This window comes from Acomys minous, assembly GCF_964271855.1.
Source record: "Acomys minous genome assembly, chromosome: 11".
In the NCBI taxonomy this organism is placed as follows: Eukaryota; Metazoa; Chordata; class Mammalia; order Rodentia; family Muridae; genus Acomys; species Acomys minous.
The window spans coordinates 6407785-6435323 of record NC_140492.1 but is presented as its reverse complement, the minus strand read 5'-3'; the positions used below and the strand labels follow the sequence as shown (position 1 = coordinate 6435323).

Sequence of the window (27539 nt, the reverse complement as noted above, 5' to 3'; positions counted from 1 at the left end):
AAACCCTCAATAAATTACTACCTGTTATTTGGGCACTTTAAAGTTACAAGAACATTTATTTAATGTAGAGACCCTTTTAGCAGGGGTAAGCTGAGAGCGGAGCACAGCAGTTGCAGGGGGATCAGTGGCTTCAGGAGAGGAGCTAAGAAAAGGGCACCTTACTGTAGTGGTCGAAGGAAGGGAGGGAGGTCCTGAGTTCGGGGGTGTGTGTGTGTACGTGCGCATGTGCGTGCTTGCCTGTGCTGGGGAGTGCTGGACCTGGAACTCCCGCACTCAAGGGAAGTCTCAGGTTTCTTTACCTGAAAGCGAGAGTAACATTTAAAGAATAATTGGGTAGAGTCGAAGCAGTAGCCTGCCTTCGGGTCAGGACAGGCGCACACAGCAAATGCCCATATAGCCCTTCGGTTCCAGGCTTGTTTAGAAGCGGCTCGGTGCAATAGTCTCTAGTTAGCACCCCGCCTTTCTGCCAGGGGACAAGAGCGAGGGGAGCACAGCAGCCAGACCGCAGCGCGCCGCCGCGCACGCGCACACGCTCGCCTAGCGCCCAGGAGGGGAGGGAGGCCTGGAAAGTTCCACCGGGTTCCAGAGCTCAAGGTTGGTAGGCGCGGAGGCGGCGGGATGCGGGTGCTTGTGGAGAGAGAACAAGGCCTCCCACGGGCTGCTCGCGACCGTGCTCACGAGCCGCGGGCTCGCCAACACACTGCCGGTCCCCTGGCATCCGCAAGGGGTCAGGTGCTGGTGCCCTACGAGCGAGGGGCGGGGCGGTGGGGGCGGGCCGCCCGGTGGGCGGGGCGACAGGTGGGCGGGGCGAGCCGTCTGCGCAGCTGCTGGAGCCTTTAAGCCGGGCCACGCACCGTCGCATCGTGCAGTCGCCACCCGGGAGCCGACCGCACCGTCGCCTCTCGTCCACCTCAGCGCCCCGCATCCCCGCCCTCGGTGCCCCGCCACTCCGGCTCGCCTTGTCTCTCCTCGGCGCCGCCACGATCCCGGGCGATGCCCCGCTACGAGTTGGCTTTGATTCTGAAAGCCATGCGGCGGGTAAGTGACCTTCCCTCAGACTGTGTTCCCGCGCGGGCCCGCCCCGCTGCCTCTAGGCCTCCCGGTCCCGCGCGCCCGGCCAGCTGGACACCGGGTTTCCCCCCTCCCCCCCCCACCTCGCGCGGTCCGCGGGAGGCCGGGTACGCAAAGGGGGCGCGCGTGGGTCCGGCGCTCGGCGCGGCCGCGTGCGCGCGGGAGGCGGGAGGGAGGGTGGGTGTGCCCGCGCGTGTGCGCGGTCGCGGGAGGAGGGGTGTGCCAAGCACGCAGGGGCCGAGGGGGCCGGGGCGGGCCTCGGACCCAGGACTGCGGGAGGACACACGCGCGAGAACCCAGGCCGGCCCCGCTCTGCGCCCACGCGTCGAGAAGCTGCTCTTCGTCCCCGCCGGCCGCTCGTCCCGATTGCCTGTCCTCAGCGTCTGCGATCAGTACAGCCATCCTCCAAAGCCTGTCGGTGCCGGCGGTGTAGTCCACGCACCAGTCACCGCTGTGACATTAAAAAAAAAAAAAACCTCTTGACCTCTCTTTTTCTGACTTCAGCGAAAATCCTGTTCCGGGTACCCTTAGCCCAGTTTCATTCATCCAAGTTGTGGCCTTGCTTTTGCCTTCCGAAGACGTGCCCTTCCCCAGCTTTTGATTGATCTTGAAGTAGGGACTTTCAGGTTTGCAGGGATGATAAGCCACCAGCAGCCGGGTCACGGACTGGGGTCGGCAGCAGCGGAGGCAGCTATCTTCGTCCTCTGTTCTGAGTCAGGCACTCCTCAGTCGTCGCTGAAATTCCCATTCTTCTGAGAGAAATCGGTAACGTAGTGTGTGCTTTTATGCTTCTCTCCTTCCCCAGCAGGTATAATTCAAAGCAAAACAAAAGCAGCCATTGTGCCTTGTGTGCACTCTGGAAGCAGATTTCTTCAGCACTGGGCATTCGGGCTTTGGGTCAATTTCACGTAGTAACTTCAGTTTGAATAAACGTAAGGCAGGGATCGTGGGCTAGGCTCTGTTGAACCACTAACAATCACACAGCACAGGGTCATCATCGAGTGTGCCTTGTACAGGGTTGCCTGGGAAAGGTCACCAGAGCCACCTGATGGTCCAAGAGGGTTGCTGCGTCCCGGACAACTTGGTGTGTCACTTAGTTGTGTACTTTAGCCTCCTTCCTCTTTGGATTTTACAATGTTAAGTGAACAGCAGTAACAGAGGGGTGGGGTGGAGTGGGGCGGGGGAATGCAGATAATTAAGTGGAGATGCTTTGAGCCTCCCTTAATACTTCTTAGGGGATACTGGAAACTGAAAATATGTGACCACTAAATTTCCCTTTTCACCTTGTCTTAGGCAGGGTGTAAGGTAGCAGGTGATCTTTTGTAATCCTTTCAATGAGAGACTCTTTTGCTCAGCATGGCTGCCAGTGTATTGGCTAAAAGTATTTTCCCATTATATGGATCTGTGTTTTCACTCAAAAGGCTCAAAATCTTTGCCTGAGGGTAAGGTAGAAACACCCTAAGGGAGTAGGTGTTCAAACACTCACTAGGACAGAGGGATGATGGGTGGAGAAGGCATCTGTAGCAGTGGTTGAAAACAGTGTGCAGGTTGTGTTGAGGAGATCCTTGACCCAAGTAAACTAAGATTAAACAATAATGAACCTCATTTGTTTATTTTTTGTTCTAACTTTGAGAAGGCTGTAAACAAGTAACAAAGATGTGCAGAGTCTAGACAATTTTGTTTTCTTTCAGCTTTAGAAAATTGAATTCTAATAGGATATATACTTAGGTGTAAAGGAAAAGGCACTTGGTGTTAATGTAAGATGCCACAGTGGCTTTCACACCTACAGCAGGCATTTGGAAATGCACAGTTCTAGCCTAGGGCAGTTTGCTTCTGCAGCCCTTCCGTTCTGAGTTGTGTGGTGGATACCTGACAGTGCAGCCTTTAATGCCAGTGTTGTTTCTGCTTCCTTCTCTCCCCCAAGCATTTTGTGGTCTCAGAAACTGAGAGTCAGTTAAGCTGTGTAACAGTAAAGGGAGTTGAGAGATGGGTCTCCTGGCCCTTTCTTTGCCTCCCAGTACTGTGTATTTGTCTTCCCAGTTTCACCTCAAGTTTTACCTACTACAGTTGAGCTTTCAGGGTTTAAATTTAAAGGTCAATTTGACACCCCATAGTGCCTTTGTAGCAGATTGCTTGTGAGAGTTGTCAGCTCGCCAGCGCAGCAGCAGGTGATAGGAGGAGTCCTGTTCCTGACGCTGCAGCTAAGGCACAAGGCATGGATTGCTTGGGGTAAGGAGTCCTTCCCTGTCAGATACGGTTTGTATATTTGACACTCCTGTCAGAAGTTCATATTCTACTCCTGTAAGGCTCATAGACTCATTGCTAATGCTCACAGTAGAGCGCCCTCACAGTAGAGCGCCCTCACAGGTACTATATCTTTTCACCATTAAAAAAACAAACAAAAAAACCTACCTTAAGAGATCTGAAAGCAGTGACAGGTGATCTGTAAAGTAATACTTGCCATATAGTGTTATTGCTGTGCTTGTCATATTTAGTTGAGATTTGGGATACAGAAGTTTGGCTGAACATGAAAGTGGAAGGAACAGTAGAGAGGGGAGAATGTATGTCTGTTTATTTCCATGTGTGAAAATCTGTGGCAGTGGTCAGAGTGTGTATTCAAGAGAAAAGGGTATCTCTTTTTAATGTGTTACTTAAGATGTCTATATTGCTGAAACATCAAAGTTTTCAACACATGTAATTATCTTTGTTTAGGGAAATCAGATTTAAGGAATTAGTCAAATAAATGCCTGATGAGTTGTTAAATTTGCATAAAAGAAAAACTGCTGGGCAGCTTCTCCACGCCTCTTATTCTTATGTCACTCTAACAGTCAAGCCTGCCACCTAACTTTTCTGTGGCCAGTGTTCTAAGAAAGGGCTTTTTCTTTTCTTTTTTTTTTACATTTAATAATTGGAAAGATGAGCTCTATCTTACTGGCTCAGTGGAAATGAGAAAAGCCAGATCTTAGTCCGTCAGTGAAGCTGTGTTAAGTGTGACCTTGCTCAGTTTAGCATCTAGTCCTTTACAGGGTAGACAGTTTTCTAGGCTTGTTGTTTCTCCTGACTTTTATGGTGCAATTTTTTGACTTCTTTGATTGTTCCCTTTTTACAGTCTTATACTTTTGACATGTAGATGGTGTGTGGTTTTTGAACCAAGCCTCAAGCTGGCCTTCCCCTCTGTTGTAGACACTTGGATATCCCTTTGGCGTTGGAAACTCAGTGTGGATCACCTGCTCTGCTTTAGAACTGTTTTCTGTTGCTTAGCACTGAGAGCTGTGCATTCCTGAAGTCTTGGTCTCATGCTTTCTGCCCTAGGTGAGCGCGCTTAGATTTTGGTACTTTCCTATGGTCTCTTTTGATGGGTCGCTGGGGAGAGTAGTCAGTACACGCACACTGACTGGAGTGCAAGGTACCTGTTCTTGAAATGTAACAAGCCTGGCGTAACCTTAATAAGGAAACAGCACTGGGTGTCTGATCTTTCACACTAGTTGACAGTGTGAACACTGCTGCTGAATTAGTGCACACTCTTTTCTCAGAAGACAGAGGAAAATATGGCATTGTGGTGGCCTCTGGCATCATTCCAACCTGTTTTTTTTTCCTACCATCATCACTTAGTATCCTGTGTTCTCCATTCTACACACCGAGTAACAGGATTGTGGGTCCCATGTCCACCGTCCCCTTCCATGGAAACCTTCGTTTCAGCTCACTTCTTACTTTCAGTAGGTGTCAAGGACCTGCGCTGTTAACAGTGTAGACAAGAGCATCCCGCTGTGTGCATTTTAAAAAAATCATCATGGATTACTTTCTGTTTTGTACTAACAGCTGATTGGTTAGTGTGCCTTACCTCCTGTGCTACATTATAGTTTTTTGTTTGTTTGTTTGTTTCCGAGACAAGGTTTCTCTGTGGAGCCTTGGCTGTCCTGGACTCACTTTGTAGATCAGGCTGGCCTTGAACTCACAGTGATCCACCTGCCTCTGCCTCCCAAGTGCTGGGATTAAAGGGGTGCGCCACCATGCCCAGTTAGGTTGATTGAATGCTAGTGAGCTTTCCTGGGACTGTGTGTGTTGTTTGCTGCCTAAGAAAATGTTACTGATAAAATCATTTCCAAGATGATTTTATGGCAGAAAATCTTGTTTTTATAGTAATTTACATATCATATAAACTGACAAGAATAAAGGAGACTTTATTCTGAAAGCCCAGTTGTGGTCTTTGGAATGACTTTTCACAAGGCGAGTGGCTAAAAGTGACTAGGCTCAGGAACGAGTAGCAGCGGTCTCAGATTCTGTGTGGCGATTGCTTTATAAAAGCTTTCTGCTGTAGTGAAACTGGGTGGGGGTTGCAGATGTGGTGCTGCTCAGCCTCATCATTTGCGTTCTCAAGGTCTCATGTTAAAGCTGACAAATGAATATACAGCGTCTGTGTTCATTAGTGTGTGTAGGGATGGCTTCTGATCAGACCTGTGACTGAGTTTGAAGAGACCTGCTTCAGTATGGACAGAAGAGCACACAATCCCAATGAAGAGTCTGGTTGCTATGGTAGAATCAATAAGAACTGGCAGTGGGGAGACCTAGAAGGTTCTTTAGAGGCAGATAGAACTTGTTTTAGAACCTAGCATACACTTCCTAGGATTTTTAAGCCATTTCAGATGCCCTTGGTTTCTCCTCTTAATGAAGGTGATCATTCCTAGAAGGCCTTTGAATGTAAGTTGGGAAGTGGGTGTACAGTGTGCCTCTGGAACAGCTGTCTGAACTCATTACCTCATTTCCACTGTCCCTTTACTGATGATACTTCACAAGGTAAACTTAATACGCTTATTGCATCACCATCCAAGGCTGAAATGCTGTTCTTGTGCAGTGTCAGAGTTGGGGTTAGTGATGCTGGTGCTGATCACTTCAGTCTGTCACTGCACATGCGAGCCTGGGCTTATCACCTGTTCTTCTGCCTTCCTTGTAGAGATCAGGTTTTATGGGAAATCAGACTTTGGAAGTGTTGGACTATAGGCAAAAAAGCTAAGAGTTCTCATTTTGTAAATCTCTGACTTAGATAATTGGATTTAAGTGGCTGTTTTAAACCTCTCTGAGCTTTTATGTAGACAAGTCCACCTTGCTTGTTTGTCATTGGTTTATAATAGACTCAGTGACCTGCAAGCATGCTCCATTCTTAATTGCTGCTGGGCAGTGGCGAGCATGCTTCTCGGAAGACAGAGGCAGGCAAAGCTCTTGAGTTGGAGACCAGCCTGGTCTACAGAGTGAGTTCCAGGACAGCCAAGGCTGCACAGAGAAACTCTGTCTTGAAAAAAACAAAACCAAACCAAAAAAACGAACAACAAAAAACAAACAAACAAACAAAAAAGGCTCAGCATTACCCAGTTTCAGATTGTTGGGTTATGGGAGGCCATCTAAGCTAAAGTGCACATGGAGGGGCTTTAGAGGTGCATTATGACTTAAGTAGCCTGACAGTGCGAACTGTGAGAAACGCCATCTACAGTACATGCTTTGGTTGTTGGATTTTTAAGCATGCTTTGCTTTATTTTTTGTTTGTCCTTTGTCTTTTTACCTCCCTCTTCAGGTGTAGCTTCAACTATGTTGACCAGACTGGCTAAGAGCTCATGTCACTCCTCCTGCCTCAGCCTCCTGGGTGTTGGCGTTACGTAGGTAAGCCACTGTGCCCCCGTGCATCGGGTCTGCCTGATTTGTACTCATCCTGTGAATTTCTTAGTGGTAGAAGCAGTGCTTCTAGGCAGTGATGTTTTGTCTGGAAAATGATATTTTTGGTCAGGATGTGCTTTGGAAGATGGTAAAAGTTATTAGCCTGTGACCCTCAGGATCTAGCATTAGGAAGAACAGTGAGCCGCTGTCTTCGTCAGGCCTGGAGGCTGTTTTATCTGTGACTAGGCTCGTATCTGTGCAGACCATGGTGGTACCTCAGCTAATCTTCTCTTTTTGTCTTCTCCCTTCTTTGCTCCTACTCCAGATACCTGACATCACATTGCAGATCTGAAAGCTCAGATCCAGGTTTTGGGAACATGCCTTTTGGCCTGTGTTTCAGGTGACTTGCTTGGCTCTCCTTTGCCTTAGTCATTTCTTCTGTGACTCAGTGTCCCTGTTAAGGGAATTTTTACCCACTTTTGAATACCCAAGAGATTGGTGCTTAGAGGTAAGAACTTAAAGGAAATTGGAAGTGAAAACATAAACTTCACCAGGTGTCTCCTGGAGTTTTCGGTTTTCAGAACCTGGTGCTTCTTGGCTGCGTCACTCCCATACTCCACACCAGTCTGTTCTTGGTTTTGTTTAGATTTCACTTTTGAAAAATGTTCTTGATACCTATTCTGGCAACTAAATTCTTTCATTTTTATCAGGTGTAGCCATGGGCACCAGGTTGCTGTGTATGTAGCCCTATGTGAGAGCCTGGTCCTGTGAGGAGGAGTCAGTGCTGTGCGTGTTGTGTTGAGTGGCCGGGAAGAGGGTCACGTGAGGAATGTGCTGGAAAAATACAGAATTTAACAGTTCTGATTAGTGCATTACAGATATGAGGCATCCATTGGGTCCTGGTTTTGGTTCAGTTTTAAGGTGAGTTTCAGTTGCTGAGTGAAAAGGTAAATCTGAGCATGGGCCGTTTGTCTGGTGTTTCCTAGCCTAGGCATACTTGGGTTCCTCTGTTTGCCTTTTACATTGCTTGGCCTTGTTGAGGAGGTGCTTCAGGCCAGGCTGTTTTGATTGTTTTTCTTTTGTTGGTGCCCTGCTTGCATTCTGTTTTGTTAGTTGTCTCAAGAAAGCAACTGTATGGAGTTTTTGATCTCAAAACCGTAAGCCATGAAGGTTCTGACAGGGACAGCCCAAGCCAGAGGACTTGGAGCACTTCTGGTCTCACAAGAATGCCACTTTCATGTGTAGAGTAAGTAAGTGTTTATTTTTGTTTGTTTGTTTTCAAATTCAGTCTGTAGGAGAAAAAAATATGAAGAGAATTTGAGAATTTCTCCTAATACCATTTTTTTGTTGTTAAATATTTCACCTGATCAGGATGAAATCACTGGAAGTTACTTCTAAAGTTTCCAAGATCTCGTGTCTTCTGATGTGCAAAGGAAAGCAGTTCTGGAACTGTCTGGACTTTTAGCCCTTCTGTTGTCTTACCTGAACCAGAAGAGGAGAGCCTAACTGCATCTATCGTTTGCAACGCAGTGCTTGTTTTGTGTTGACTTAGGCTTCATTCAGGGCATGTTTTCTAGTGTTTGCTTCTGTATACTGCTAAATTATTCCATTTTTGGTCTTAGTTTTGCTTCTTAAAAGAATTCTCTTTACTTTAGGGGAAATTAGGACACAGCTAACCTCTTTCTGAGGTGGCATTGGCTGCTTAGGAAGGGTTAGCGGCTACTCCACCAGGGAGCTGCGTGATGCGTGTGCTTACAGCGTGGTCTCATCACTGGGAAAAAGAGAAGCCGTGCAGTGTCTGTTCTAGGAACAGGGCAGAAGCCAAGTAGGTTGAACACACACACTCAGCCATCCATGATGGTGGACCGTAGTGCTGACCTGGTTGTGAGCTTTTAGAGGCGGGGACAGATCCCAGAGTGGTAGTACTGCTGAGCTCAGGCCACTGAGCAGAGGCTGCGTGTGAGTACGCGTTGGAGGTGTGTGCTTTTCCTTCACTTTGGATCCTTCAGCATCTTGAGGATTAGTGTGATTTATACTGCACAGATAAAAAAAGGGAATGTCCTAGCCAGGTGTGTGGCACAGGCTTGTAATAGCAGAGGCAGTCTGAGGCAGTGAGTTCAAGGCTAGCCTAGTCTACAAAGCAAGTCCAGGACAGCCAAAGCTACACAGAAACCCTGTCTTGAAAAGCCTAAATAAATAAATGAGTGTCCAGCATCACACAGCTTAGTGTGAGGTGGGGAGTCATGCCTGTGAAGATTGCATCTAAAGTAAACTGTATAGTTATGCTATGGGTAAGTTCTCTTGTGCTGAGCACCTACTACTAGGTGCCAGTACTGCCATGTATTTCAGGAGTGCTGTGGTTAATGAACACAGTCTCAGTGTTCATGGTGGTGTTCAGGAGACATAGTAGCACATGCTATAAAGAACCACACACGAGAAAGAACAGAATGCGCTAAATTCCAATATAGTTAATGTGCTCAGGCAAGATGGAAGCGTAAGTAGATGAGATGAGGCCACTAATTGCAGCCTGAAGAGGTCGTGACGTCATGTTAATACACACTCAGCTCAGCAGACATAACAGCTGCTTCTGCTGCTGCTTCTTGGAACATCTTGGAAAGCCCTGCTTGAAAGAGTGGACAGGGCACACAGTTGTTCAGTGCTTTTTCTCCCACACCAAGACAGGCTCTCATTTATTCCCAAACTTGTGGCCTAGAGTGACCTTGAACTCCTTGTTCTCCTGGGTCCACATCTCAAGTGTTAGGATTATAGCATGTGCCACCATATCTAGTTTATATAGCCAGGGCTGTGTAAGGAGCCAAGGGCTTCTTGCATGCTTCTCACTGAGCCGTACCCTCAGCATCACCACAAGTCATTGCTTTTTTATATTTTTTTGAGACAGGGTTTCTCTGTGTAGTCTTACCCATCTTATGGTATTTCTACTACTATTGCCTTTTCTGAAGTGTATTTTATATGTTCTTTAACCCTTACATTTTAAACTGTTATAAAAGCAGTTTATTGATAGTCCACTGCTGAATTTTCATTTAGATCACTAATGGTTAAAAGTCACGCTTCTGTTTTTAATCTAACATCCAAATGATGCACATCTTGATACACCAGTTAGACTAAGAGCCTCTCAAGTGTCATTCAAACATTGCATTTGAAGTTCTTTGGACATTCAGTTTATACTGCAATTTATTTTAGTTAAAAAAAAATCTAGTATTAAATCGAGGATTATTTGGTTTCCTTGGCCAGTTCTACAACCCTTTTCCAAGAATGACAGTGGTGCTTTGCAGATTCTATCACTTAGGGTTTTTTGTAATTCTTTCTTCTGATTAAAGGTACATTAGATCCCTTAGGAATATTCACAGGGCATTGTGTTGAGGTGTGCCTTTGTTGGAGAATATTAAGTAGTTGCCTGGTTTCGGTGACACACTAGATGACTCCATGGTAAATGGTAGCTCTTTTCCTTTTGCAATAAGTGATTATGGAGTAGCAAACTTGAAACTGGACAGTGTGCTTGTTAATAATGATCTGTCATCTGCAGCATTTGAATCAGTTGCCTCTGGAGGAAAAGCAAAGATTTGCTTTTTTTGCAACGTTTACTGTGTATCTCTTTAAGAGCAGGCACTGCATCTTCCTGCTACCTAACATCTGGCATTGTCTCTTTACTGTTTTCTATTCCAATCTGAATTCAAAGCGTTTCACAGGTTACATACTCTTAGGATGCTTTTAATAATAGTGCGCCCATTGCCTCTGTGCAGTGTATTATGAACTGCAGTCCAGATAGTTTCCCGAAGGTGGTGGGTAGGAATTGAGTTACTTGAGGCTCTTGTGGAGTGCTGACATGGTTACAGTGACAGAGCGGCCCATTAGAGGTCATGTGACTGCCTTGTACAGCTCAAACTGATAATCAGGCTGGGCGTGGTGGCACACACCTTTAGTGCCAGCACTCGGGAGGCAGAGGCAGGTGGAGCTCTGTGAGTTTGAGGCCAGCCTGGTCTACAAAAAGAGTCCAGGACAGCCACGGCTACACAGAGAAACCCAGTGTCGAAAAAACAAAAAACAAAAAAAAAGAAAAAGAAAAAAGACTGGTTATCAGTGAGTACAGGCATTCATCCTTTTGAAGTTCACCATCAGCTTTTCTAAGGGGGTTAGCATGAGTTGTCATTTTTGCAGGTGCACTATTGTGAGGGGTGGGTGTGGGTTGTAAGTGTTGGTTTTTCTTGCATCAGTTAATTGGACTTTTCTTTTTTCTTTTCTTTTCTTTCTTTCTTTCTTTTTTTTTTTTTTTTTTTTTTAGTTTTTTGAGACAGGGTTTCTCTGTGTAGCCTTGGCTGTCCTGGACTCACTTTGTAGACCAGGCTGGCCTCGAACTCACATGATCCACCAGCCTCTGCCTTCCGAGTGCTGGGATTAAAGGTGTGCACCACCACTGCCCAGGGAATTTTTCTTGATGTGTCTTTATTTCTGCTCTCTGTGTGCATCTTCCTGAGGAGTACTACAAAAGGATGCAGTTTTGCATCTACAGAGATCTCAGAGATTCCTGACACTTGTCAGTTTTTTAGTATTAGTGGGACTCAAAGCCAGGTCCCTCTGCACGTGCTCGGCAGTTACTGTTCCCTGAGCTGCAGCCTTGGCTCCTCGGTTTTCTTATCTGTAAATTGTGGATAATTGTGCCTGCTCCTTGGGTTCTGTGAGGATTGGAGGAGCTTCTCTGGGTAGTGTGACAGCACTGTGTGGTGTTTGGTCAGCGCTGATGCAGGAACCTTCTCACCTGGGCTGTAACTCAGTGAATGTTTGCCTAGTGTGTGAGAAACTCAGGGGTGAGCACCCAGCACTCCCTGGTTGTTAGACTCTGGGAAGCAACTCAGATCTGTTGGAGAGGTGGATGAGGAAGGTAAAAGTTCTTCGGAAGTTATCAGCAGGAAGCTTTGGCTTGTGTTTGTGTGGCGTGTGCTTAGGGAGTTGCTGCCTGCTGTCCTTCAGAGTGTGTGGGAGCAATCGTCAGAGAAGACCAGACAGCAGCAAATGTGGAGCTAGTACAGTAATGGGAAGTGGTGGGAGGGGCAGGAGCAGCCGGTGATGCTCCAGACACAGGTTGTAACTGCTGCGAGACCTGCTAACATTTTTCCTCAAATGGGCTTTCTTGCTTTGTCTGTCTGGCCTGTCATTCTACATACACTTAATTGTAGCTGCTTGAAATTGAGGGAAGGAGGTGCTCTGTTCTTTTTGACCTTTTAAATCTGCTGTGTCCTACTGTTGGAGAATCCAGTCTCGGCGCTTGGTGATTGTGCAGGAGATTCGAAGTTAGCAGTCTCAGTGCAGTTCTTCTGGATGATCCTGCGCGTAAGAGACACTGAGTGCCTGCCCGGGCAGCGTCCAGGTGCTCAGACAGTGTGACTATGTCATGACGATATGGTGGGGGCGTCAGGACCGGATGGGTGAGGGGGGCACAGACCTAATGGGAGAGAAGGGTCACACAGGCTCTCGTACACTCTGACGCTGAGCTTACGTGGACCTCAGTCTTTCTGGTTTTAATATCATTTTCTCCATATGATCATACTTAAATACCTGAGTTGGATTTTGTCACATGTGCTTTTTTCAGTGGCAATAAAATTTCCATTCCTATTTGCTGTGTGTCTACCATGGGGATTTCCTGGCCCCTCACAATTGTTTGTTTTGAGGTAGTCTTCATGCCCAGGGCCCAGGCTGCCCTCGAGCGTGTAGTCCTCTTTCAGCCTTCCCAGCACCAGGGTTAGGCTTATGCACCAGGCCTCTCTTGTAAGCACAGATTTTAAACATGTATGATATGGAGGGTTATTTTGGTTTTGTTTTGTTTTTCTTTTTTGTTTTTCCCAATCTATCCGTCAGCACAGAAAGACATTTTCTCTGAAGGTAGTAAGTATTGCATTGTAGGTGAGGGCAAAAGCCAGACACTGACGTGAGTGCAGATCCTGCCCTAAGCAGAGATAAGTGGATTCTGGGGTGAGTTAACTCTTAGTTTTTTCATCTCTGAAATGATCACAATAACTGTCATGAGAATTGTGAGGATTTTAAAATTTGAGTTTTAACTCACTCACAGCGTTGTCTTTAACTGTGCTCACGATAAGCTGAAATCCATGTCAGATGTATTAAGGAAAACTTGTTTTGCTTTTAAATGTCTCTGGCAAATGATAACATATCTGTGTTCTACCTCTTTAAAAGTAAAATTAGAAGATAGCCCTGTGAATACGTACAGTTTGCTGCATAAAGCTCATTAATTATTCCACTCACAGAATTTTCCTTACTGGACTTTGACCCAAGATGACAAAAAGTGAAAATGTGTATGAAAAGTCTAAGATGGTGTAAGTTTTAGTATTTTCTTCAAATGAAAGTTGGAGCTAATAGTTGATGAAGTGGTTGGGAACCTGTTTAAGACATTTGTAAGGGAATTGTACACACTGAATACATTGTTTACTTTTATTCATCTGTGAAGATCCTAAAATCCCTTGCACATAGTTGACAGTTGAATTTGAGAGGCCAGTGTTGACATCCCCGTCTGTTCAGGTTGGAGACCATAGTCTGAGCTGAGCCACTGAGCTGTTGAAGTAGGGCAGCATTAAGAACGTCCTCCGGTTTGCTGTGCCCTGTGACCTAGGCAGTGGCTGCGCCTCACAGGTGAAGTTCACAGAGCACATTGTTGCCATCAGGAAGCGACCGATCTTCAAGGCCTGCTCTTCAGAGAGTCACTATTTCTTGCTGTACTGTAGGGCCTGCACCTCTGTCCTGGTCCTGTAATCACCCACTGCTTTATTGAGTCATGCAGTCTGGTTGAGAAATACAGGTCTGTGTCTTGTTAGTTCACATGCATGTTGAAATTGTGACAGGAGCCCCAACTGATCTCAGTGGCTAGTTTCCTTGTTCACTGTTTGGTTTCTATGACATGTGGCTTTTCTTTTTAGATATATGCATCCTGGGTTTAATAGATTATTACAAATAATTTCCTGCTTTGGTAGATAAATAAAATGGTCACCTTAAACAGTAGAAATGATACTTGGTCATTTAACTAGCTCTGTTTTCTTAATTGTATTTTTTAACACCTGAAGGAGTTAATTGTTGGGTCTCACCTTCTCTTCTCTTTCTTGTTAGTCAGACACAGGACCGTATGCATTTCTCTTTGGATTTAATTCATTTAAATGCATGACCAGCAAAACTGGTCTGATTTAGTGTAAAACTATAATATATGACTCATGATTTTAGTGGGGGAAGTCCTACTGCTTCCAAATACCTTTGTGTTTGAAGTCAGCCTGAATCAGCTCATCATTACTGGGGACCATTTCTGTATGTTCTAAATAGTCTTGTTGTGGAAATAATTGTTTTCTTTAAAAAAAAAAAAAAGGTTGTATCAAGGAAACACCAAAACTGTTAATTGTGAAAGAAGGCTATGAATACAAAAGACAGTTTAAAATGCATGTTAGATGAAGATGTTTCCATGTTTTATCTTTCTAAAATAAAGGGACTCTGGACCTTGCTCATGGTGCTTTTGTCTTTAAACATAAAAATATGCAAGACTTAATGTATGTTTTATTTAGGATTCCTCCTTAAAGATATGTGAAATAGTCTCTGCTCAAAAGACTGAAATTCTGGGCTTTGATAATCTCTGTTGATGATTGACATTTGAAGTGTGCCGTCAGTGTACTGTAGTATTTATTATACCTTTCTACAATCTGAATTGACCTGTTTGATTACTATATGCCCTTTTGAGTTCTTTTGGAAGTATTGATTTCTATATGTACTTTTAAGTTTGAAAACTCTGAAAACATACCTATAGGCTAATATGGTGTCCAGTTAGAGGCAGTGCCATAAACAATAAACAGAGGAGACAGAGTCAAACACATTTTCTGTTTTTTGTTTGTTTGTTTGTTTGTTTTGATTTGTATTTTGAGACAGTCTCACAGTAGCCCAGGCTGGCCTGAGATTGAAGCAATCTTTTGCCTCAGCATCCTGAGTGCTGGGGTTACAGGTGTGTCCCCATGACCAGCCTTGGACAGCTCTGAGCTCAAATTTGGCCACTCTGCTCTTTTTTATGAAGGCAGATCTGATGAAGTTAGGACTCAAGACTTGTGTGGGGATTCCAGTCTGGTGGGGCATCCCACAGAAAGCAGCTGTGAGTAAGTCGTATGTCAGCACTGATTCCAGTGAGAGAAACAGGAGCTGTCTACTTAGCTTTTAAGTACTTTTTTCTGAACACATAAGCTGCAAAGTCAACAATGGGCAGAAATCAACTCCCTCCTCCCTCCAAACAAAGGCTTTGAATGCTTTCTCTGCCCTTGGAAAACATGCTGAGTCTCCACCAAGAAGAACTGTAACTGGAGGCCCTTGGAACAGGTGACTAGGGCATGCCACATGGTCCTTGAGTCGTGGGGTATCTCCACTGAAGGCAAGGTCGCTTTTCACTTTTGACTGAGGACTTCCCTTTATAGTGAAGCATTTGAAAGGATCTTGTAAATAAGTAAATTTCCTAGTCATCTTAGAGCTTACTAGATTTTAGAGGGTTCTTCCTAAATAATTTGGGAGGTTTTTGGTGTTGTTAAACTGGAAAGATTTAGAGAGTTAGGAAAGCAGTCATAATATATCATCTTCAGGATTTGGCAGGTATGACGTAATGACAAAAATTTGTACTTAAGTTTGTTAGTTTGCCTTTGGGAGTGTCTTGTCACTGATACGACTTTCAGAAGGTGGAATTTTAATGCGGTTTTAATTACTTTTATGTAAGTGTAATTATTGTGTGCTTTCTAGTTAAAAGAGAGCTGGAGATAAGGGTATGCCATTCTGTAGGGAGTGGGTTAGACCTGATGGAGTGTGGTGAGTTCTGGTCATTAGGTGCTCATGTTGTTAACAGTGCATTTTTACATCAAGCAGTTTTGAGGAAAGGTGGCCTTATCTTTATTTATGGCTCCTAAGTTTACTGTTAATTTTTAAAAAAAGAAATTGCCTTGATTTATCAGAAACAGTTTTTTCAAGTATGGAAAACCATTTGTTTTGAGGTTTCCTTGGTAGCAAGCAATCAGATGCTAACATGTGGCAGTAGTACTTTGAATAATAAGTGCTTACTGATCTGTCAGCTGGTTTTATAATTAACTGAAGATTTAGGATTTGTTTCTTCACTAATTGGAGAACCATCAGTTTTATACATTTGATTCTAGTTAAGTTTAAGTGTGTGTTTTCCAGACTGATCATCTTAATCCACAACTGAAAAATGTTAGATGGGCTTATTGAACATGATTTACAAATGGTTGACAACTGTTTTGTTTGGGTTTAGAAGACAGAATAATCAAATTATTCATTCTTTCAGAAAATCCCCCCAGAAGAATTTGTTTTTCATACAAGAAGAAAGAATCAGACACATTACAGTATTGAAAATAGTCTATAAAATCAACCTTTTAGTGCAGTGCTTTGTCTTAGGGTTTTTTGTTTGTTTGTTTTAATTGTTGCTTGAAAAGGGGAAGAAGGGAGGGAAAGAAGTTGTTACTTCTAAAGTTTTCCCTTTATTTCCTGCAGCACCTCCCTACAGAAGAGTGTGTGAGGGCAGTGCGCAGCGCAGGGTTGTGTAGGGGGCTTGTTTCTCACAGCCGTTTCTCACTGCTTCTGGGTTTCCTTAGGACTCTACATTTACTGTGGGAGTATTTAACTTCTCAGGTGGATGCTAACACCTAGTATATGTACCTGCGTCTATAGGACTCTAGCTAGCCAAACGCCAGTCCCTCCCCCAGGTCCTGCCGGGATTATAGTGTTTGAAGATCTGTTTTGCTTTGTTTGTAAAATTCAGTGTCCCCTTGTCCCCTTAGGCTGCTTTAAGATCTTGATCCCTGTTCTGAGGTGAGACTGCTGTAGCAAGACAAGAAAGGATTGTGCATATGGTGGGCAGTTGCTACTGGACAAGCAAGACAACTGATGATTCTTTTGTTTTTAGCTCAAAATGATGGCTGCTCTTGCTAGCCTCTGTGACAGTATAGACTGCGCTTTGCTGAAGTTATTAAAGTGTATTATAAAAGTGTTTTTGTTTTTCTAACAAATGTTGCGCCATGTTTGCTCGATTGAACGTTTCCTCATCACTTGATGAGACCCTCCTCTAATTCAATCTTTGTCTTTTGTCTTTGCTGCCTTGCAGGGTTGGTACAGTAGGCTTCACTAGACTTAGCTGCAACTCAGAATTTCTCCTCCAGCACCTGGTAAATGCTGATGGTCTTGTGGAGAGTGGAGTAAGAGTACGAGCTAAGTTCTCAGTCCCAATTGAGAAGCGGAGGAAAGTTAAACTGTCTCCTTCCAAGTTTATCCCAGCCACCACCATCAAGACAGCAAACCAAAGGACAAAGACTTTGAACTGCTGTGTTGCTCTGTGTAGTCCAGTTCACGTGTGGTTTACAGACTTGGTTTGGGTTACTAATAAGTAAATAAAAAGCCGGACGCTTCTGTCATTCGGACATTTTACTCAGCACACGTTACCAGAATGAGGGCTGTTCTGGAGACAGCAGACATTGCCATAGTGGCCCTGTATTTTATCCTGGTCATGTGCATTGGTTTTTTTGCCATGTGGAAATCTAATAGAAGCACTGTGAGTGGATACTTCCTGGCCGGGCGCTCTATGACCTGGGTGGCAATTGGTGCCTCTCTGTTTGTGAGCAATATTGGGAGTGAACACTTCATTGGGCTGGCAGGATCTGGAGCAGCAAGTGGATTTGCAGTGGGCGCGTGGGAATTCAATGCCTTACTGCTCTTGCAACTTCTGGGATGGGTCTTCATCCCCATTTACATCCGGTCAGGGGTATACACCATGCCTGAGTACTTGTCCAAGAGATTCGGTGGCCATAGGATTCAGGTCTATTTTGCAGCCTTGTCCCTGCTTCTCTATATCTTCACCAAGCTCTCAGTGGATCTGTATTCAGGTGCCCTGTTTATCCAGGAGTCTTTGGGTTGGAACCTCTATGTGTCTGTCATCCTGCTCATTGGCATGACTGCTCTGCTGACTGTCACCGGAGGCCTTGTGGCAGTGATCTACACAGACACTCTGCAGGCTCTGCTTATGATCGTTGGGGCACTTACACTTATGGTAATTAGCATGATGAAGATTGGAGGGTTTGAGGAAGTTAAGAAAAGGTACATGCTGGCCTCACCCAATGTTTCTTCTATTTTATTGACACACAACCTTTCCAACACAAATTCTTGTGACGTCCACCCTAAAGAGGATGCCCTAAAAATGTTGCGACATCCAAAAGATAAAGATGTTCCATGGCCTGGATTCATTCTTGGGCAGACCCCAGCCTCAGTGTGGTACTGGTGTGCTGACCAAGTCATCGTGCAGAGGGTTCTAGCAGCCAAAAACATTGCTCACGCCAAAGGCTCTACTCTAATGGCTGGCTTCCTGAAGCTTCTACCAATGTTTATCATAGTTGTACCAGGAATGATTTCCAGGATACTGTTTGCTAATGACATAGCTTGCATCAACCCAGAGCACTGCATGCAAGTATGTGGAAGCAGAGCTGGGTGCTCCAATATTGCTTATCCACGCCTAGTGATGGAGTTGGTCCCTGTGGGCCTCCGGGGCTTGATGATGGCAGTGATGATTGCAGCTCTGATGAGTGACTTGGACTCCATCTTTAACAGTGCCAGTACCATATTCACCCTCGATGTCTACAAACTTATCCGCAAGAGTGCAAGCTCCCGGGAGCTAATGATTGTGGGCAGGATATTTGTGGCTTTTATGGTCGTCATCAGCATAGCATGGGTGCCAATTATTGTGGAGATGCAAGGAGGCCAGATGTACCTTTACATCCAGGAGGTGGCAGATTACCTGACCCCTCCAGTGGCAGCCCTTTTCCTCCTGGCCATTTTCTGGAAACGCTGCAATGAGCAAGGGGCTTTCTATGGTGGAATGGCAGGCTTTGTTCTTGGAGCTGTCCGTTTGATACTGGCTTTTACCTACCGTGCTCCTGAGTGCGACCAGCCTGATAACAGGCCAGCCTTCATCAAGGACATCCACTACATGTATGTGGCCACAGCACTGTTCTGGATCACAGGACTCGTTACTGTAGTTGTTAGTCTCCTCACACCACCTCCCACGAAGGATCAGATTCGTACTACCACCTTCTGGTCAGAGAAGACCCCGCTGACAGAGGCGAGCTGCTCCCAGAGAGACGAGCCGTATACAATGCGAGAGAAGAGTAGTCTGCGCTGCAGCGACAATAGCGAAGCCATCAACCACGCCATTCCCAATGGGAAATCTGAGGACAGCATGAAGGGGCTGCAACCTGAAGATGTTAATCTGCTGGTGACGTGCAGAGAAGAGGCCAACCCAGTGGCTTCTGTGGGCCATTCAGAGGCGGAAACACCAGTAGATGCTTATTCCAATGGGCAAGCAGCACTCATGGGTGAGAAGGAGAGAGAGAAGGAAACAGAAAATGGAAGCCGCTATTGGAAGTTCATAGACTGGTTTTGTGGCTTTAAAAGTAAAAGCCTCAGCAAGAGGAGTCTCAGAGACTTGATGGATGAGGAGGCTGTTTGCTTACAGATGTTAGAAGAGACTCCGCAAGTCAGAGTGGTACTAAACGTTGGACTTGTTGCTGTGTGCTCACTTGGAATTTTCATGTTTGTTTATTTCTCCTTATGAACTTAAGGATATGATGAGACGCTTAAAAGAAAATACTGGTCTTTGAAAACAAAAATGTTAACCGTTGCATCTCTCAGGCATTGTTTACGCTGAAGGTTTTAGCCAAATTCTACTTAACAGAAAATCATCTATTTGCAAGACTATTTTCCCAGAGATGGATGAAAGTAAATGTTCAACTTAAATGAAACAAAGCAGGCTGAATTGTGAAAAAAAAAATGTGGTTTTAGAGTTTTCTGTACCAAAGTAAGGAGAGACCAATTATTCTCATAGCTCACTTAGAAGAGAATGTGTGTTAGGACATCGTGAGTCAAGTGGCTTGTCTGCATTGCCAAGCTTTGTAGACTGTAAGCTGAAGTAGATTTGCTCATTTGTAAGGTTTTTGTCTCTAATCCCTGCTATGATTAACATACTGAATTCGTAGAGACTGTATGATTCGTTCCTTCCTGAAAGTCTCATGTGTGTGTAGCACTCACTCCAGGACTTGGTTGGTGTGTTAGCATGAGTCTGTGGATTCTGCTTGCCAAAAGAAAGGAAGATGCTTTCCCATAGTCGTTTTGTGCTCCTTGTATATGGAATGTTAATGGTCTGGGACAGATGTCTGTTTCAACCCCTACCCCCCCCCCCCCAGTCTGTTTTTTTCTTACTTAAACTGAACCATAATCAGATGGTTACCAAATCTGTCTATAATTTTATTTTTAACCAGGGGAGAAGTAAACATTGCTAATGACCCCCACATTTAGTGATCAAAGAAGGTTGTTTTAAAATACAGTTTGAGAATTACAAGCTACCATGCAATGCTTAATAAACTTAGTGCTAAGTAGATAATGAGTCATTTTCTACCTGTTTTCTAGCTGCTTCCTTGTCATTTTATAACACTCCTGTTAACTAGACAGCTGCCTTCCCAGTGGGCCTAGCTGTAAGACGATACCCAGGGCTGTGAAGGGGCGTGGCCATGCTTCGTGCTGGCTTTGGCGCTTGATTGGCTTGAGATACACTGATGTTAAGGCTTTAGAGGAAGAGTCTAATTCTGAGATCATACTGCATTTTTTGTAAGTTCTGTTTTTTGCCCTTTGTGAAGATTTGCTGTGTACATACATACATGTATGCTGTTTCAGTCAGTCAGCACAGGAGTATGCTTCACTACACACTGGCTGTCAGTCACAGAAGACAGCACTGATGATGAGTGTAAGTTTTCTGGAGGATGTTCATAAGTTGCCATGAGGGGGACTTGTGGGTTTGTTTAGCAAATGTGCTTTTGGAGGATACCACAGGACTCATGATACTGACCTTATTTTGGTTTGGTACCCAGTTGCAGCATCCATGGTAGCAGTGGATCTTTTTTATTGGCTTTTTCTCCTTAGTGAGGATGGTGCAGAAGTAATTAGAGAAAAACTCTAAGGATAGTGTGTGTAGTCCTGTGTCTTCAACACTGCCTCTTCTTCTCCATGAGAGATGAAGAAAGCTAATTCTGTACCTACTTCATTTAAACTGATAACTTTTAAAGTTGCATGACTTTTATTAAGCCTTGTACTTAAGGAGAATTATTACTTTTATAGATCATTTTATAGATTTTCAATTAAAACTCAGTCCTAATAACTAAAAAAAAAATACTTTTTTTTTTTTTTTTTTTTTTTTTTGTAATGCATCAACTTGTTTGCAAATGATGGACTCGATGAGTCCAGTGCTGGCTTTAGGGATCGTCAGGGACGCAAGTCTTCCGTCTTCTGGAGGTTTCTGATGGGCTGAGTCTGTAAATGGAAGAAGTACGAATACCATGCATTTCTGAAGAACTTAGAGTGCCTTGTACATTTTTTTTTTCAGTTTCTATTTTGAGGTTTGTTACCTGGGGCCAAGTAAGTAGATAGGGACCATCCTTTTCTTGAATGGAAAGATGAGAAATGAGTTCTCCAAATCTGGATTCAGAGTTTGCCCACGTGTGTTTGGATGAATGCCTGTGGTTTGTGGCAGTCTTAAAGAATTCTTCATTTGAGATAACCTTTCAGGCTTTGAGACATTACCAGAATCTTGGGTTGTCCAAATTTATATTGTAAGTTGTAAGAATTAGTATTTCCTTTGAACACATTCCTATGCAACTTAGCAAAAATTGGCACATTAGCTGAGTGGCCTTTCTTAGCCTAGATTTATATCATAACTGAATAGGAGGTGTATATGTGAATATCTCCCTTTTATTTAATGTTGAGTCCTAATAGTTTGGAATGCTAGAATCCTCCTCCTCTCATTTTGTTGTCTTACAGTAAGCCATCCTGTGTTTATCTGTGTGTAAGTAGCAGTAGGTCAGGGTTAGAGAGCTGACGTTTATAAATAAGGAAGGACTTAGCTGATCCGTTAGATGCTGTTCTTACAGTGTAAACATCACTTTATTTAGTCTAAAGTCCCTAAAGCTTGTCTTCCTTACTGCTTCCCAGTAATAGATAATGTGCTTGGATAGGCATGGGAATTGGCGATGGCAGCGTCATTTCAGGGGACCAGTCAGTGGTCCATAGGTCATAGAATGGTAGTTCCTAGAGTGACACATGAGTATTTTAGACCAGCAAAATGTTCATCCTTCACATGCATATGACTCCTAAAAGATGGCGTGGATCTGTAGACATTTATACATGGACATTTGTGCTTGTGCAAGTTATGGTTCGGATTTGACCATGATTGACACTGTCTAAAAGAGTGGCTAAATGAGGTGGGTGGAGCTACTGGTCTACAAGGGTAGGTGAGAAATAGTTATCCTCTCTGAGTGATACCCACATTTCTAGGTATTTTGCCTTCCCAGGCAGTTTTGTCTGGGTCTGGAGAGAAGGGCTTTTGGCAGTATCCAGCAGGATGATTGCTGGCTCTTTTGTGGGATTTCTGGTTTCTCTTGTAGCTCAGAAGATTGTGTCCTGCCATCCCAAGAACAAGCAGCGGGGCCGATCCTCCCGCTCTTCTTTCTAGGAAGTGATCACTTCTGTTTTTAGAGGCTCATCAAGTAATAGCGCCCGTCTGGCTCAAATCCAGTGGGTCTTATTCCAGGGCCTCCTTTTCACCAGTTCAAAGGATCCATTGTCTTGCACAAAGAGGCTGACCAGGGTAGTGTGTCCATATCTCTTAGAGACGTCACCATATTTGTGAAACTTCCCATTTCAGAAGAGATCAGTGGAATTATCAGTTCTCTGAGCATGAGGTTAAAGTCTTGGCCAGGGTGGTTAAGAATCTTTACATTCCTATACCTCATGTGCATGATCTTCTCATCTCTTTGAATGTCATTTACTGTAATTTATGCATGAGTCTTATTTTCTACCAAATAAATAAGCTTTCTCTTTATCCATTAAAAGATGAGGTCTTACAGCCTCTTATTTGACTGATAGTATAGGACAAAGATTGCCACATAGGTTTCTGGTAGTGACACCTCACCATTCCCTAGGTTTGTGTTGGAAGATACGCAGAAAGCCATTCCTGTTGAGTTATGTGACTGCAGAGCCTTGTTGGTGCACAGAATTTTTAAAGAAGTAATAATAAAAACAAACTGTCAAGATGTTAGCAAATACCTGTGTGATACAGATATGAACAGATTTATAGAGAACATTAGCTTAATCTGTAGAGAGGCAGGGGCTGGAGAGGTGGCTCAGCGTTAAGAGCACTGGCTGCTCTTCCAAAGGACCTGGGTTCAAGTCCCAGCCCTCACATGGCAGTTCACAACTATAATTCCAGTTCCAGGAGATCTGACATCCACACACAGACATCGATGGAGGCAGGACACCAGTATACATAAAATTAAAAAAAATTTTTTTTTAATCTGTAGAGATGTAAGGTCACATTCATTGAATTCTAGAAACGGAAGCATCTGGGCTATCAGCTGGTATAAGCCTCTCTGCAGGCACGAAGGTCTAGCCTGGTAACCCCTAGTGTAGTGTTAAGCATGAAGAATAAACGTTACTGCGATAGAGGCAAAAGTGGCTGAAAGCTAATTAGTGAAAATCATGTGGTTAGACTTCCTTCTCTGTAGGATCTGCCATTGCCTAAGCAGAGTTACAGGCGTCTTCCAGTTGTCTTGTCTGACATTGCTTCTCAGTGTGCCACCTGCTCTGTATTTCAGGACTCTCCGGTTTCCTGCTTAGCACTTGGGTTATGTCGTATTGTCTTGATGTGCAGAAGTCTTGCTTTGCCCTTATATTGAGGAATTACAACCAAATAATGGTTCATTAAGTTACAGTTAGGATTAAACATACTAAACAGTAGCTAAAAATGTTAATAAGAATAAATGTTTCCAGAATAATTTTCTCAGATTTATATTGGTTAATAATAAAAGCATTAGTGTTTCAGTATTAAAGTCAGGAAACAGTCAGTAGTGAATTTTCAAAGAAGTCCCTTTGCGACATGGTGATATGATACAGAAAGACTGCTTTTTTGCCATGAAGGTAAAAGTTTGAATTATTTGGTATAAAGAGAAATACTTGTACCAGTAGGCACAAAGCTTGTATATAAGCAGTGACTCGGGGCTGAGACTCTTCTCACGAAGATCACCTCTCTTAGTTTGCTTTGTTCCTGTAAATGCTGTCTTGAATTAATTAATTAGCTGCTCAGCTACTTCGATGCCTAGGAGTGAGGTGAGCTGAGGTTCTGTGTAAGAATGTTGTTAGTGCCAAGCCCCACCTTAGCCGTGTGTTTGATTTAACATTCTCACTGTGCTGGGCACGAGGCTTTAGCACTGACTGATGTCTAACAGTGTTGTAGGGTTGATGTCGGTCAGGTTTTGCTCTCCACTCCTTTACAGAAGGTAAGGGTTAGTTTGTGTGTAAGCCACTCACTTTTCTGGTAACCACCAGCTGTTGGCCTTAGCCTTTCACTCAGAAATAAAGAAAAAGATGTGCCGCGTGTCACTGCTCATCATCTGCACTTTACTGTTGTGGTGATCCTGCATGGGTTACAATGATCGGGCTGGTCTGAGTGTAGGAGCAGTGGCTTAAGCCAGGGAGGCTGGAAGCTCCGTGCAGGCACTGTTGCCCCCCCACCCCCCTCTCTTACTCCTAGGCAGATTATGTTTAGTGAATTGCTAGTAATTTTCCTGACAGCACAAGTTGATAGTATATACCAACAGCATAATTAGATGAATTCACCCTATTTTCCTAGTGCTGCTGGATATACAGATTTATATATAAATCACATACACACACTCGCGCACATGTGTTTAATGTCCAGTTTATCAGTATAGCTCAGGCTTCTGAAAGTAAAATGTCATTAGTAACTTGTGTGCGTGTGTTTAAATTGGAAATAAATTGGGCTTATTGAAATCTTCACATGGCAGATGCTGGTATACAAGGCTTTCTACAGCATAATCAAAATTTGAGATTTGTGTTTGGGTCCATGCCTTCTGCTTGCCAGTATTGATATGCTAGTTTGTTCCTGTCCCCTTCTTAGCAGTGAACTTCCTCTGTTGTTTTAAAACTTGTTTTGTAACTTGTGAAGAGCCTATAGCTAGTACAAAGTACATATTTATAGACTTTTATGCATAGTCACTTGGTTCAAGGAAACAAGGTAACTCAGTATCTGTATTGTAGCTTAATGTTATTTATTCATCCTTATTTGCCTTTCCGTCTGTAACTAAAAGTTTAAAGTTACATTCAATTAGGAGTATATTTTAAATGTTCCAGTATAGGTTTGTTAAGGATGCCTGAGAACACATATAACAACAGTTTCTATTTCCATGTGTGAGGAGAGGCTAAGAGTCCATAGAAAGCACAAACTGTTCACAAGTGTGTGTCTCGTCTCCACTTGTAAAAAGCACAAACTCTAATAGCATTCTCACTAACCCACAAGTGCCAGTCATAAACCCACCAAGTCTTTGTTCCAGAGTTGTTAGGAAGTCCACAGCACTGCAAGCCTAGGTACTGCTTCGCCCTTGGCGTCCTGCTCTGCCCATGCCGTGTCAAGGGGGAGAGCAACTGCGCATGTTTGGGGTTAGTAGGGGAGGAAAATGAGGCCTGGACACAGACACACAGTCTGAACGTAAACCAGGCACAGCCAGGCTTCTGGTGGCCAGAGCAGGTGACAGCTTTGTAGGTGGTAGTCATTGAACAGCTTAAAAAAAAATAACTTGAAGAAATACAACTTGTCCTCAGCAGTGCTGAAAAATTCCCATTAAACAGTACAGATACTGTATTGATTTTTTTTCCTCGACCCTAGGTGAGTGGAAAGCTGCGGGTGTGCACACAAATGAAAATGGCACTTCCTCTCACTCAGGCACTGCATCCCCTGCTTTTCTTTACCTCTAAATAGTCCCTGTTTACCAGGAATGAAAATGAGCCTTCTGTCCACGTTTTAAGGTACAGCTCTCAGAAAACGGAGTGCCTCTCTGTCTGGGGACTTTCTTCTTAGGGCAAGGCTTGGTGACCTTTAACAAAGATAATAGATGGTATAGACTAATCTTACCTTAAAAAAAAAAGACATGGTCTTGGCGTGTGCTGTGTCTCAGTAGAGTTAACTTGAACACAGATTCTCCTTCCAGCAAAAGCTGGCCTTGTGCAGTGTGTACCTGCAACAGGCTTTCACATCAGGTGACCTAGAGTTGCAGGGGGCGGGGCACTGAGGGGAGGAGTGTGGACTGTAGGGCAGAGCAGCAGCTTGGGGAATGCCCTTGGTTTAGCAATATGTGACAGTGTAGAGCAGTCAGCCTATGTACTCTGTAACTTTAAGAGTTAATTAAAACTTTATGAAATGCTTTTAAAAATTTTTTTCCAGCAGAAATGTTTTTTCATTTATAATTTCATGGGAAACTGCTTTAATTAGACTAAGTGAAAAGTAGTCATAGCAGTGTAAATATGTATAATTTCCTAATTTCACTGTGAGATCTCAGACTTGAGTGGCACATCACCGAGTCTTTTGCTCATGGACTTCTCTGTGGGGTTCTTAAGATGTAAAAGCTTTATTATTTTTTTAATGTACATACTACATTGTTGTCCAGTGATGGTGTGGAACCATTTCTCTGCTGCCCCTGCCGTCCCTGCATCGGTCTGTGAGCACCTGCCATGTTCAGACCCAGCACGTGCGTGCCCCCCCCCTTCCCCCTTCCCCCCCCCCCCTCCCTTGGCCCCTGCTCGGAAGCCTTTCTTTGTCTAGAACTGTTGGTAATCACCATATAAACTGTCAGGCTTTTCTGTGCCCCTCCCCCCTTTTTTTGTGACAAGATGGATATCAAAAATAGTTGCTGTGCAAAAGTTAGTAGTCTTCTTCAAGAAGAAAATAATTGTTTTTCTAATAATATCCTGTGAAATTGCTTCATTCATTCCTTTATTTTTAAGCCAAATGTCAGCAGAATACTGCTGCTTTTATCTAAATAATTTTGATATGTAAGTATTAATGCATTTTAAAAGATGTCTGCGTTGATAAATATTTTCCCAGTGTGCTGCCTGTGAAAACTGTGTTCAGATCCCGGCTACGAGACCAGTCGCTACACGGGGGCTGTGTGTTATGTACATGTATCACGTTAGTCTGGTATTATTGTAGACCAAATCTGGTTAGAATGGAGTTGATGAACATTAATTTGTTATTGGTTAGATTTTTAATTATTTCCAGTTTATTCTCTGTTGTCCTCAGCCTCTTTTCTTCTCAAGTTCAACTAATCAGGTCCATTTCATTGTATAAGGCTTTAGTTTCAAAGAAAGTAGAATTTGGTATAAGCCAGGTTACTTCCATCTTGCAAGGAAAACAATTAAAACTGTAGATTTAAAATTGTTAACTATTCGTGACAATTCTAACTTGCCTATACTGTATACAACTGATTTTTAAAAATTGTAGACATAAATGATCTTGGTTTACTGTGTTAAGTGTTACTGTTGTTTAAAAACGGGGAAAGAAAACTGAAGCAGATCCGCTCAAGCGCTCAGTTTTCACTGCTGACTCCACACCCTGTTCTCCGTGTCCTCGTGTTACTCAGCTGCTGCATTAGCCTTCAGAAGTATTTGAAAATTTAAGATGAATACATTTCTTGCAAAGTCCGTTCCTTTCTGTGGTATTTTGTCCTGTAACTGAAGTGTAGTAATTATTTTATGGAAATGTTAGAACTTCTGTACCAACTTTGAATAAAATGAAAAACTTACACTTCTATGACTTTGGGTGTGAATGTCTGCCCCACACTCAGTGTTCTGAATCTCAGCTGAAGAAGGCATACTCAACTCAAGTTCTTGCT

At 43.8% G+C, this 27539-nt stretch overlaps 2 protein-coding genes across 5 annotated transcripts in view; both read left to right on the top strand.

Moving 5' to 3' along the window:
- The first annotated feature begins 898 nt into the window (after positions 1 to 898).
- On the top strand, positions 899 to 27456 carry SLC5A3 (solute carrier family 5 member 3). 4 transcript variants are annotated; one of them, XR_014783263.1, is made up of 3 exons: positions 899 to 1038; positions 16868 to 24947; positions 24984 to 27456. XR_014783263.1 is itself a non-coding variant. In XM_084801839.1 (2 exons), exon 2 carries the CDS (start codon positions 17207 to 17209, stop codon positions 19361 to 19363), a length of 2157 nt encoding a protein of 718 aa, XP_084657965.1. In that variant the 5' UTR covers positions 899 to 1038; positions 16868 to 17206; the 3' UTR covers positions 19364 to 27456. The 4 variants fall into 4 exon arrangements, 3 of the variants coding, with proteins under 3 accessions (XP_084657965.1, XP_084657967.1, XP_084657966.1); XM_084801839.1 differs by having other exon boundaries at positions 16868 to 27456; XM_084801841.1 differs by lacking the exon at positions 899 to 1038 and adding an exon at positions 1323 to 1836 and having other exon boundaries at positions 16868 to 27456.
- MRPS6 (mitochondrial ribosomal protein S6) overlaps positions 903 to 27539 on the top strand; it is a 55432-nt gene continuing 28795 nt past the window's right edge. The window contains exon 1 of the mRNA XM_084801847.1: positions 903 to 1038. Coding sequence (XP_084657973.1) covers positions 994 to 1038 — 45 coding nt within the window. The 5' untranslated portion in view covers positions 903 to 993. The remainder of the gene's footprint in view (positions 1039 to 27539) is intronic.